Raw genomic sequence first — 13951 nt, 5'->3', positions numbered from 1 at the left:
TGTAGTCATACCGTTAGCAACCAAGGACTGTGATTTTTGTTAAGTTTGTTTACATATTCAGATCTATACATATTCATGATAATGAGTTTGTTTACATATTCAGATCTATACATATTCATAATAATGTGTGACCTAAAACTGGTGGGCTCTGACCGTACTAAGCATAGAACTATACTCATGCACTCTAACTGTTATGTGTGTTTGAAAACCGGTTTGGTGTTTTGGCCAGCCTGGCTGCATATAACCATGGCAACATAATAAAAATCAGATGGCTGATATTCAACACAACACACGGATTGTGCCATATCTTGATCCAGCCTATCAATTTAGTAAAATCTTTGTAGACAGTTTTTGCTCATTTGTTTGGTGATATTCTGCTCACCTCCTTTTAAATTCAGTTCTGAACCGCAGTCTGAATTTTTCTGTCGATGTTAATAGTTGTTCCTGTGCCTATTTTGGAAGGTAAAACAAGCCAATAAGTTTGGTGTATGAAATGTCACCTCTTGAATAGTAAATAACTTGCAAGCAGTGAAGAATTCACCCATGTGTCATCAGGCTAAGGTAAAGAGTGGCACCTACTGAGAGCATTGAGTTATAGTGTGAGGAAGTTTGTGTGGGGGTGTTTATAGCGAGGGCAGCAAAAGAGAATGGAAAAAACTTAATACAGATAGATTTCTAAGTTGATACCAAATATGGCAGAAAGAATGCTGAGACAAGGCAGTATCATGCTTGACTGCCCCTTCCCACATGCTCGTCTAATGAGGACTTATTTCTGTTAATTGTCACAATGAAAATATGTCTCATACAATCGTGATTCAAACCCAATTAAGAAGGGTGGAGGGTGTATCCGTGATTTGAAAGTCACCACCCCTTGTGTTGAGGGGATTCAGGCTGTTATAGGAGGCCCCTATTCTGTCTGTGTTTACAAACTATTCGTAATATAAATCAATTGTTCAATATGACTGAGGTGACTATACACCAATTCTATGGTGTGGGGACACATTTGTAGTGTGTCACAGGTATGATTCAAGTAACCTAGCAGAATATCGCCCAGGTAACAACTGATAAGGAGGTCAGTGTAGTCAGGGGGGTAGGAGCCGGGGGGGGCACGTGCCCCCCATTTTTTTCCAATATAGCACTTGTGCCCTACTGGCAAATAAAATACAACCCTTTGCTGAAGAACTGTCTTTTGGATATCTTAAGCCTTTTGTTAATTTCAATATTTTACTTTAATCATTTATTTTTAGTCTGTACATGCTATTTTTAAAATGGCATCCCATATCTTTTTGTAGCACGGTTAACAATAAACAATCTCAATAAATAGTATTGATAGCATACTAACACATCATATATATTTAAGTGATATGGCAGGTGTGTATCGGTTAATAGCATAACGAGTGGTGGTTGTGGAATGAGAAAGTGCCCCTCTGATGTTATGCCTTCCCCCACTTTTTGGAAGCTTCCTACCCCCCTGAGTGTAGTGGAATACTTTGTTGTGGCTTCATGCTCAACGCAGTAGCAACAGGATAATGCTTTATTGCGACTATTAGTCTAGGGCTACTAGTGAATGCTTTTAACATACATTGTTGAGGTGAAAGGGAAAGGGGCAAATTATGTCTAAAGGGTTATACAAGGAGACCGATCTCAGACAGCGAATTTGAATCTGTTAATTAAATTACTGCCAGGATTAACATAAATTCACTCATGCCAGAGGTCAGCTAGCTATTTTCTTGATGGACAAAGGGGTGGGGTGGATGGATGGAGGAAGGGGGCCATCTGTCGCTCAGATAGCTGTCTGATATTCTGATTATGCACTCTCAGCCCTTTACCAGATCCCCATTATTCTTTTTCCTTTTTTTGTTGTTTTTGCTTCTTTTTTTTTTGGATGCAATTTGTTTCTCTCTCCAAACCCCTTCCCCTCCCTCCCTCCCTCCCTCCCCTAACCCATCCCTGTAACCGTCACTATATAGTTTGTGGATCATTCTGAGTCAAACTGAGTTGGAATCAATAGATTAATGAATTAATTAATTAAAATAATTAATTAATAGATTAATCCCGGTTGGGTTTAATAGACATAACAGTTATGAGACACAAATGCACAAATCAATCATGGCAGAAAACACTAAAAGAAAAGTCCAGAAGCATTGCAATTTTGATTGGAGTAATTTCTACAACTACAGTACTTTATTGGAAGCATTAATACATCATTAGACAGGTATATGGAAGACCACTGCCATCGTTGTACAATGAAACATAGCTGAAAGACTGCAGAGCAGTATTGTAAATTGGAAGTTACTAAAAAAAAACAAGAAAAAAATAGGGGGTAAGCTACTGACTATACAAGTTAAAAATAAATATTACCAGCTTATTACCACCATTTAAATATAATAAGGGACATACTTACAATAAGGGACATAAAATACAGGGGACCTCATCCCAACATCATATTTATTGTTATTCAAAAAAATATTTAAGAAAAGTTACACAATATTTCTCAATCTTAAGAAGAGTTACTACTTCAAAAGATCATCTCTCACTGGAGTGTGTTTGCTCATTCAAGGCACAGTTTTAAATCACTTGAAAATTTCATTAACAAATCCAAAGAGGAAAATATAATTAGTTTAAATTGTTCTTTACAAATATTCTGGGAAAGGACAGATGCAAATGTCTAAGTAGAAAAACCCATAATTGAGCTGTCACTTTGGGGTTACATCCATAGGTTACCTCCCATGAGGTACCACAGAAAGATTACAGCTATCACTTAATTGACTACCTCAAATGTAACTTTTACAGGGAGCATAATCTCACAGCCTCTTTTATCCAAACAGCTGCTGATAATGACAGAGAACGACTGATATAAGACTAATTTAGTTTGTAAAACCAATTACAATACCTTATTATTAACTCCTCCCACTTGCCCAAGGCAAACACATTACAAATTCATTTTTGAGGCTGCATACCTGAAGAGTTATTAATATCGTTTTAAATTATCATGGTAAAGCAGTTTGTGCTTACAGATAACTTTCACGATGAAATAGATTAATACCAATAACTTTTTTAAATCATTTGACTATTAACACAGGCAGGACGCAATATTCTATAAATATATATATATAAAAAAAAAACATTCTTTGAATTAAAAATGTATCAAATTTATGTTATTCTCTATAGAATTAGACTACTTTATCTCCTTTATTTATTTATGTTTTTCTTCTTCTTTTATACTGATTAACTATATCTCAATTCAAAATACATTTTAACCTATCATACAATTGAATGCTTTTACTATTGCTATACAATATAGCTGATAAATAATGAATGGAAGAACAATATACAAAATACAACATTAAACAAAACAACACAGGCAGACAATCAGGCATATATATATGAGTACCTGCATGAGAGCTGGTGATATCAAATTGGGTTTCAGTAACATTTTTTTATAAAGTCAGAATTGTCTCACTGATCCTGAAACAAAGCACAATTTAAACCTCAAACATTTCTTCCACAATTTTATGTAAAATACAGAACTACTTAGGTTTAAAATAAAATCATTCATCTGAAAACTACCAGAGAAGGAATGTTTGCCTTTGTTATACCTGTACCTTCAAAGTGGAAAGGTTTTTTGTCAATATTTAGACCGTTGGGACCTCGTGCCTTTTCTTCAATTCATTGTGTTACTTTTAACACCATAAAACACCATTTCTGAATATGCCAGACAAAACTGAATAATGGAATACTTTGATTCAGTCCTAATAGAGGCTGCTGTATCTATAAACAGCAAAACAGTTACCAAATAATACTGGCATAGTTGAGCAATAACAATTAGTCGGCATGTTAATGCTTGTATCGATATGTAGAGTCAATGTTTGGAGGCAAACAGCGACACATTCATGGATGGATTTCGTTGTCATGGGTAGTAAACAAGTTGCTTCCCAAAATGTAGTAACGAATAAAATACCATTTCGACATTCTTTAAAGTCAACATATATTTCAAAGAAGCTGAACATGTGAATGTTATCCTCTTCAGTGTAATACCCAACCTGCATACTGACTGAGTGGTAGCGTACGACAACTCATCTACCCATCTACTTTTATTCACCAATTCAAAGCATTTGAGATATATAATTTGAAAACATAATGAGAAGGAAAATCCAGAACAGTGAAAAAATTTCCAGCCTCCACCGGGACTCGAACCCGGGCCTCCCGCTTTATATGCGGACACCCTAACCACTAGGCTATGGACGCTGATTGTATGTCCAGAGGTTCGAAACCGATAAGGAAGGTCGTAATTTCACTGTAGGCGTTTGTCACCTGTATCGAACAATACTAGTTCTTTTTTGGTGACATATTTGCCTTACTCTAAGAGATCAAACATGATTGATAGAACTTGTAAATTAGTTGCAAGGAAGAATGATATGAGGTGTTAAATCAATGTGAAAGGCACAACAAGGAAGCAATCTACAAGGATGGTAACGCAAACACCAGTGATGTCCACAACCTGTGGCAGTGATGTCACCACGACTGGTCACAGCGGTGGGAAGCTTCCTGGAATGACTGAAGGAGCAACTGACAGGCAGGTACAAGGTACAAGTAGTCATGATATAAATAATTACCGGTCACTGCTGGAATGTTTTCCAAAAGAGATGGATGAGTAATGCAGCACATTCAGAAGCAGAAACAGTAAAAAAGAAAAGGGTCCAGTTGTATTGGTCTACTTTAATGGCAACTTTACTGGCAGTGGCCAGAAACTGCATCGTTGATAGTCGGGGCGTGCCCTTGTATGCAACTAAATTTACAAAAAAAATTACGCTACAATGATTACAACCAGGATCTAAGCATAGAACAAATACAATCCTCTAAACAACACGACCCAGAAAGTTCACTTGATGCTTGCTGTTGAGGAACACAGATCACTTCTTATTATTTGGTGACAAAACACTTCTGGTAAAATATGACAATTAAACTAAGTTATTAGTCCTACATAAAAAAAACGATATCGTTTTTCATTTAGTAGTCTGTAAGGGAATGGAGAGAGGAGTGAAGTGATATCTGGAATGTTTGATAATTTTCTAAAAGGCCCAAAGAAAGAAAAAAACCTAAAAGCTGCTTGTATTTCCTCAATAGTTCCATGAAGCCTCTTTTAGAAAGATATTATTTACTACAAAACTAAACCACAAAAAAATTAACAACTTGGCCTTGAAAATTAAAAGCTGCATATTTTGACGATATCAAGACTTTATTCCAGAATTCACGGCAGAAATTTCATATGCAAGTCAGGTACCTCTTAGGAACACCCATCTGTGAAGAGTGTTTTGTTCGCAGTGCTATAGGCTTTAAGGGTAGACACCTTTGTTTTGATGTAAGTAAGAAAGATTATCTGAAGGGATTAAATATCTGTTATGACATATTGCAACAAGAAAAGCTACGGTTTAATCACTTCAAAATCCTGCTCAGTTAAGGATGAATCAATGTCATTGTTGTGTGAAACTGGAGCAAAATAAATTGCGGTAGACACAGCCTGGTTGAATAGATGCGGCAGCCCCCATCCGCAGCCCCCATCCGCAGCCCCCATCCACAGCCCCCATCCACAGCCCCCATCCGCAGCCCCCATCCTTCGCAGATCCTACCCTTTGAAATCGTATCTAAATGAAACACCCGTCTTGTCCCTGTATTTGCATTAATGGTAGAAAGAACTTGTAAACACAACCAACAACTGCAAATATCAATTTACAGCAGGAAAATTGTCACAAGGCAAAATATTTATCAGAAAAGCTTGTAAGCCATCGGCACTGTATTTGGAAGATTTTATTGAATTCCCGGCAAATCCGAAAGGAAATTTAATTTTAAGGGAACTACTTGGTATGAGACTAGTCCTGAGACAACCTGAATAGACATTACAAGACATTAAAGAACCAAAATGTTGGGAGAAATTATTGGCTCGAGACAAGTTTTGAGGTGAATCAAATAACATCATGATTTGGACAAGTTGCAGTGATTGATTTTTGAGAGATACTGATATGCTTAACTCGGTATTGGAATAAGCAGAAAGAGAGGGCGACCTTTTAAAACAAAAAGTGACACAAACACTGCGGTAAAAATGTTTCAGACGTGATACACGTCTAAAAGTTGTTTTCTTATCGAGAGAGAAATTTACCTTCTCTTTGAGTTAAATTATTGGAAATATTATAATGGAATGGCTAGTTTGAAAAGTTTCAGTACACAAAGAAAGTTCACAAATTTATTGCAACAGTACAGTTGCTATGAAAGACAAAAGTTAACGACAGTGTGCAACTGAACTTCAAAAAATATACAGTCATTTACAGGAAAGGAAATATTGGCTTCCACTATTTGAATTTTTTAAATTTTTTTTTGGTTTGAATTTGATTTGATTTGATTTTTTTTTTAGAGAGAGACAGAGGTCTGAATTTAATTAACCCCATTGTCAATGATATTAAAAGAGTTAGTAGGCTAATAGAAAGATGATACAAACTATATGAGTTGTTTCCACTAACAGACGAGTGAATCATATATATAAATATGTAGCTAAATATATTCTAACAATATTTTATGGGTTTTTAAATGACTGGATATACAAGACAGCGTGATCAAAGCAATGGGGAAGAGAGGTCTCAGTTAATTGCATATAACCACATGAACACCCACAGAAAGGTTTTCTATCAAATTTCAGAGTTTTAACAGTTTCACCACAACAATGGTCCATTGTGGACTACACTGTTGTGTCAATACAGTGAAAGCCAACATGTAGAGTTCAACCAGAAGGTTTAGTTTTTAATATATTACATATACCCTAACAGATTCAGTTCCAGCTCAATACAAAGATTATGAAAATTTCTTATAAAAAGTGTTTGATAAAATTGACAGATTAGAGTATATGGTAAAGAAAAAAGGGCATTTCAAAATTTTCAAACTTCAAGAAAATTCAAATACTTCAGTAACTATTCTTACTTTGTGTACACAAACACATTCCTTGCTAAAGAGTTGAAAAATATAACTAATGAGTTGCTTGTCAATTTAACGGAAAAATACTGTAAAAGGTTCAGATTTGAAACCTTCATTTGTTACAAATTATGGTGCAACAGAGGAGAGTCATAATATCCTAGTTCCAGCGGTTCGTAGGTTGATAATATACAGTACGGTCTGTTTACGCTAACCTGATAATAGTGTGGTGCTGCAATGAAATGGATTTTGAGTCACATGACACCGCCCAGCTGAGTCATCGGACAGCCCATCGAGTCACCGGTTATAACCACGTCACTTGTTAGATATTCGATGTAGTTATAACATAATAACTTGCTGTTAAATATTAATTATTAAATATTAATTAAGAGTATTTTCTTCCAATAACAAGGTCAACGTTTGATAGTTCTCAACAAACCCCGTTACCACCATTAGATGATTCAGTATGTAATTTTTGCATACAGTGTACTCTCCTGTACAAGAAATAAATCTTATTATATCTATATCTATATTCTCTTATCTATACAGCTTATTATCTAGATGATCTAGATAATAACCATTATGGTCAGCTATATGCAGACTATGGCCTACCAGACCTGAGAAGCAAGTAGGTTAACAAAGTCTACATATTAATGAGAGTAACTGTCAGAGAGTTTAGTAGTACTGGGGACTACCTGTTACTACGACAACACCCTGGTTACAGCTAACTGATGCTGTTTCTGCAGTCACTGATATACAGGCTGATGACAAGACAGAATAACAGTAAATCAGTTACACGACCAAAGAAGATGACCGACCAGTAAATGTATGTGAATCTTGATTTAATTGTTCCTAGCTTTCTTGGTGCATGAATGATAGCCTAGCTGTTTATTGACTAATGCAATGCCTCCATCACATGTACTATCCTAACACTAAACAACACTGTAGATCCCTGGCATACTTGTTTCCATCCAGTCTGCAAATAAGTTAACGACGACAAAAAGTTACTTTTTGGCTATATTGAGTTGATGATGAATGGCACAGCTATGTGTACAGTAGCTTTGCTATGATGTAAGGGAGCAGATCACACATGACTATTTCAGCTTGAAAGAGACCGACATTAATAGATATAGCTGCATAGCAGCGATAAAAGCAGAAGATTTTTCCATTCAACTTAAAGAGAAACTGGTTGGTTCATCAGGGGAAGGCAGAACTCCATTCCTTGCTGAGCTTGAAGCGCTTGCAACCTCATCTTCTCTTGATGTCTCTTCACGTGGAGCGCTAAATGGTCCGATCTCGAGAAGCACCGGCCGCATATTTTACACTTGAAGGGTTTAGCTCCCGTATGTTTTCTATAGTGTCTGGTCAACTCATCGGACCTGGCAAATCGCCAGAGGCAACCGGGCCAGGAGCACAGGTAAGGTTTCTCACCGGTGTGTATCCTCTCGTGGGCCTTCAGGTGTGATGACTTTGTGTACACTTTGGTGCAACCTATAGAAGGATGGGAAGAAAGAAAACAGATAGATAATAATGCTCATAATGAAAATCATAAGTAAATAAATACATAAATAAATAATACATAAATACAAGTGTGGTTATTTTAACATGTAAGAGCTTCTCCACATTACTTACACACTACCTGGTGAACTCTATAATTGTGTTATAATGACGGCATTATTAAGAAAATAATTAATTTATGGGCAGGGCATACAAAAAAGACTGATCAATCTTATCAATGTAATGAAGACCCTGAATTGATCAATATGAGCTATTATCTTTGTCAAGTTTATGCCCCTGTCAGTAACTGCAGACCAACTTAGACATTTGTTTTAACTCCTCAACCCACTCTCAGCCCCTTCCTATTTCTCTCAGCCCCCTCGCCTCCCCTTCCCCCACTTTATTGACTTCGTCCTTGATATGCCACAAAACAGGACTGGTTGCACATAGCAACAACAATACCCAGGTACCAGTAACCATTGCTAAAGACAGACAGAGTTAGGTCCTAACTCCAGACAGAAGCTCTACTCCAAACAATAACAAATCTATAGAAACCAGTTATATTGTACACAGCTACTCAAATTTGAACAGTCTATGAACTGTAGGACAGAAGAACAAACAGTGTCTTGCTTTAATACTGTACACAATGTCTGTGCATACATATCATATAACGCTAGATTGACTACTCATGAACCGTACCCAGAATAAGAAGTAACATACGTCATTATTTTTTATGAAGTTAAAATGCCACACAGGTTAAACAAGACATTTTCCTTTGCATATAGACTGTCCAGAAACCAACTCCCCCTCCCCCCCCCCCCAATCTGCTATTCCCCCAATCAAAAACAAAAGTGGACATAGATGAACTAATTAGGCAGTGTTTCTAAAAAAAAATGCATGGGTGGAAATATAGCTGGCGTATATGTTCTTCAACGTGCGAACAACATTGATCAGCCCGCCATTCTGAAATGCTGATGTGTCCAAGGTGAGCTTTTATTGTTACTGCGCTGAGGATAACCAAAATCCTGATCCCCATGATTAATTTCTTTCTCAAAATATAAACGAGGCTTTAACTAGCAAAACCAATAGCGTTGTATTAATCTGAATCGCTAGCATATATGCCAATGAAACAGTCAAAGCATGCTCCAATGGAGACACATTAATTGGAGAGCTTCAATAGATCATTGGAGTTCTATTTTCAACACACCAGCAAAAGTGCATTCATATTCCATGCATGCAAGAGTGACTTTTAACAATTTTTTTTTTTTTTTGTATCACGGTTAATTCCCTTGCACATAATGCTATTGCTTTTGTAGATGTTACCAACAGTGTCTAGACTACTGAAATGAGCATACATTATGTAAAGTCAGGGGTATAACTATAAACTATATACACAACTACACAATGTAGATCCCACAGTCTGATATTTACTTCCTAATAAACAGAACATATTGTACATCAAACATATCCTACATATTGAATCATTTAGTGTTTTACAAAAAATATTAGGAAACAGCTCAAAACTTGGTCTGGATATCTCCAAAATATTCTTCCTGAAAAGAAAATGAATGCCAACTATATAAATTTACAAACTAGTGTCTAAGAAAATAATTACCGTATTTGACTCAGGGATAAAAATTTAAACTGGATCTCAAACTTGAGTGGTTACTTGCCGTTTCAATTTAATACAACAGATACATACCTCAAATATTGATACTAGGGAAATACTGAAGCATAGAGAAATATTGATACTAGGGAAATACTGAAGCATAGAGAAATATTGATGGGGAATTCAGATACTGATACAGTATAGCTAAGCATATAATGTTGTATGAAGGATCTAGCTGTTTGGGACAGCTGTTAAAGTATGCTTAACTATGGTCATGAAAAAAAAGGCATAGTCTGTTTTAATTCATTCACTAAACTTCATGTTACAGGTACTACTGCTGTACATAGCTGTTTGGCAGCTGGTGATTACTTCTAAACGCTTGTTTGGAAGCTCACGAAGAGGTGAATTAAGACCGCAATTTCCACCTTCTTCGATGCGCTTAAATTGTGCACACAAAGCCCACAGAGTTAATTCCTCAGACCTCAGAGATAACAGATCTCTAAGTACATTAAACAAATGTTACCAATACTGTACGACACAACTCGAAAAATTATAGGGGTCAATAAAAATGGAACGGCTTTTATTTACAAGAGACATTTACTTAATATTAAACAGAATCCAATGACTCTGTTTCCTGTTTTCTATGAATGTAGACCCAAATTGCCCTTATGGACTTTATTTTATAAACCTCCCATTCGTTAAGGCACCATAACTAACGGTTTGACAGGATCATGGAAGCAACGCTACAGTATTATTTGAATAATGATTTTGCTTGTTTGAATTCAACCCACACAAAATACAGTGTGTGCTAACATATCGGCCAGGTGCAGAAACCTTTCAATCCTCTATATAGATAGACTGTTTTCTGCTGGTAGGTAATTTAAATGAAAAATCTAACTTTACATACATGTACTAGAATGTTTCCATTACAGAGCTCTTTTTGTACACTGTACCATAGTGTACTGTATGTATGTATTCACGGGGGAATCAACGCCTCAATTATATACTATCACAAAACTTGTAAGCATGTTATCACTCATGATGAACAGTACAAGATGGGATGATTAACATGAATATTCAGAGGATGTAAGCTTCCCAAAATGTACTTTACTCCTTAACTGTAGTCCCCACCTCTAACCTTATCTATTCACTGATAGTCCCACATTCTTCCCACAGTCCCACATTCTTCCCACAGTCGCACATTCTCCCTACAGTCCCACATTCTTCCCTGTGTCCCACATTCTTCCCACAGTCCCACATTCTCCCCACAGTCCCACATTCTCCCCACAGTCCCACATTCTTCCCACAGTCCCACATTCTCCCTACAGTCCCACATTCTTCCCACATTCTTCCCATAGTCCCACATTCTCCCCACGGTCTCACATTCTCCCCCCCCCTGTCCCACATTCTTCCCAAAGTCCCACATTCTCCCCCACAGTCCCACATTCTTCCCACAGTCCCACATTCTCCCAACAGTCCCACATTCTTCACTTCAGCTGCATGACCAAAATGCCTCTACTACAACAGACAACCACAATGTCCCTTAAAACCAACTCACATTGTATTCAACTGTGGCATTCCTATAGTCAGACTCAATTGGCTTATTTCTAATACAGTCAGTTTGATTAATTCTGTGAAGCACCTACAGTACTGTAGTTTATCATAATTAAGAGAGATGCAGATCAGGTTCAGATGGGTTTCGAGCAAAGCTACTCTAGAGTTTATTTACCTTGACTAGCAGAGGAAGGAATAAAAATATATCCTCTCGAAAGATTATTTGTCAACTTTGATCTTTGTATGCAGGTTTGCACTTCTCCACAAGTACAGTAATTGGGTTCCATATGGGACAGTGGGAACAAAGCATAGCACCTATCCTTCAGCCAGCATATCAGCCAGCATATGGCTATGCCTAGTGTATGACTATATATCTCTGTGTACTACTATTATTGCAAAAAAATGAAACTCAACAATTCTTACTTTTGCTGAGATATTTATAAATGCAAATTGGGTGCCATAGGTTCATCTGATCATATATTGTTAAGTAAAAATTATCTCCAATTCTTTCTCGACTGCTTACCGTTTATAACAAATCAATGTTGAACCATTGTTTACAAAGAATGGTTTCTAGTTTTTCAGCTAGGGAAAGATGGTGTCATTACACTATAGTGTAAATATTTGTACTAAATAACTTGTCATAAATCTGAGCGGATCATTGGTATTAAACAACCTGTAGTACTTGAAATAATCCATAAGTCAGTTGAGGTGCGTGCAACTGTATAATTTACATTTCATATATCGTATATGAGATGTAAATTATACAGTTGCACCTCAACTGACTTATGGATTATTTCAAGTACTACAGGTTGTTTATATACAGTTGAGCTAATCTGCAACGTCCTGGTACATGGCAAAAATAATGTGCCATGAAGGCAGGCAGGCCGATGTCACCTACACAGTGAGTGGCAGCATTTGTACCATGTGAAAACTTCTACAAGGTTTTAGAGAACACTTAAATGTTAGTTTGAAACATTACTATTACAGGGAATGGTATTAATTCAGTTAACTATCATCTCTATAGGTAACCATACCGTTAGGTAAGTTTACTGTAACAGTAATTGAACTATATCCGTAGCCAATCAGATCGAAGACTAAATATTAAACGATTACAACTGCCGTCATCTTCCATGAAATTCACTGATGTGATATTAAAATTTACATAAATAATTTAATTTAATTTAATTTACATAAATTTATTGTCATAATGGTAATTTATTGTCATATAGCACAGCCTCCATATATAGTCAAATTTGTTAGGCAGATTAATTAATAGAGCTGTAGTTGACTATATTATATTGAAGAAGATAAAAAAAACATATAATTTCCTGAATTTCAGCTGCCTCGATCAAGTAGCCAGTATTTGTTTGGTTTTTAACTATTTACTGATTAACAAACACACTAATACATACAACCAATACCACTGAAACCTTACACAGCTGTCCCTATGCGCGTACTTGGCATACACAATATAAAACCAAACAATTTATACAGCTTGCACAGATTTTAATGGTAATTAATGTCCTCTTCTGTCCTGTTGTTCAAGAGATACATATAGTCAACAAGAAAAAACATGTAAATAAAGTAGAATTAACAACAAAATCGTGACTTGTTAAGTGACTTGTTAAGTTTTGAGGACACAGACGAATCCAACTGAAAGGTCACCGCTGCTGCATGCTAGAACATGCTAGAAACTACAAAAATCGGTCAGCCATTCTCAACCATTTTAAAACCATACATTTCCTTTTACTACAGTACAATCCCTCATTCATAATCAATAATTCATATCCCTGTCTTTTAAATATTCAACCCTCCTCCGCAATGCCTCAGAAAGATCTCATATCATGCACAATTCAATATTGCAGTACTTAAAAAAGATTTTTAGCAGTTTTTCAGCACGCCAATGACTTTCAATGAGATAAATACTGAAATCAGAAAAATTCAGAAAAGGGGGATCGTTGAGAGAGAAGTGTTATCAATATTTACTTCACTCCTCTGTTACCTGTCTCCAACTACACTAACCTACTTTCCTAGTCTACCAAGACGCCACTGGTATAATTTTTGCACTGCGCCCTTGGTGACCCTCACGGGTCACTGTGCACTATAAGATCTTCCTTTTGAATTTACCATTCCGAAGTGAAACGTGTGTTTTTCAAGCTCCGTTTTCTCTCGCGCCTTGCTGCGTTTTTCTGCCGCAATTCTTCCGTTTTCAGAGCAATTCAGGTTCTCAAACAAGTTTGCAGCAAATACCAGTTAACTCTAGACATGACTCGAGGGAAATTAGTGCTAATGATGTCTGAAGACAGGAGGAAGTATGCAAGGAGGCAGAGT

At 36.6% G+C, this 13951-nt stretch overlaps 1 protein-coding gene and 1 non-coding gene across 2 annotated transcripts in view; both read right to left on the bottom strand.

The window, feature by feature from the left end:
* Positions 1 to 4176: 4176 nt before the first annotated feature.
* Positions 4177 to 4248, bottom strand: Trnay-aua (transfer RNA tyrosine (anticodon AUA)). Its single transcript has one exon. It is a non-coding gene; the product is annotated as a tRNA-Tyr (tRNA).
* A 2327-nt stretch (positions 4249 to 6575) lies between these two features.
* LOC139979549 (uncharacterized) overlaps positions 6576 to 13951 on the bottom strand; it is a 30686-nt gene continuing 23310 nt past the window's right edge. The window contains exon 3 of the mRNA XM_071990472.1: positions 6576 to 8451. Within this exon, the coding sequence (XP_071846573.1) occupies positions 8135 to 8451 (317 nt within the window). The 3' untranslated portion in view covers positions 6576 to 8134. The remainder of the gene's footprint in view (positions 8452 to 13951) is intronic.

Source organism: Apostichopus japonicus, chromosome 14 (genome assembly GCF_037975245.1).
Source record: "Apostichopus japonicus isolate 1M-3 chromosome 14, ASM3797524v1, whole genome shotgun sequence".
NCBI lineage: Eukaryota > Metazoa > Echinodermata > Holothuroidea > Aspidochirotida > Stichopodidae > Apostichopus > Apostichopus japonicus.
This window is presented reverse-complemented; position numbering and strand designations above follow the sequence as displayed.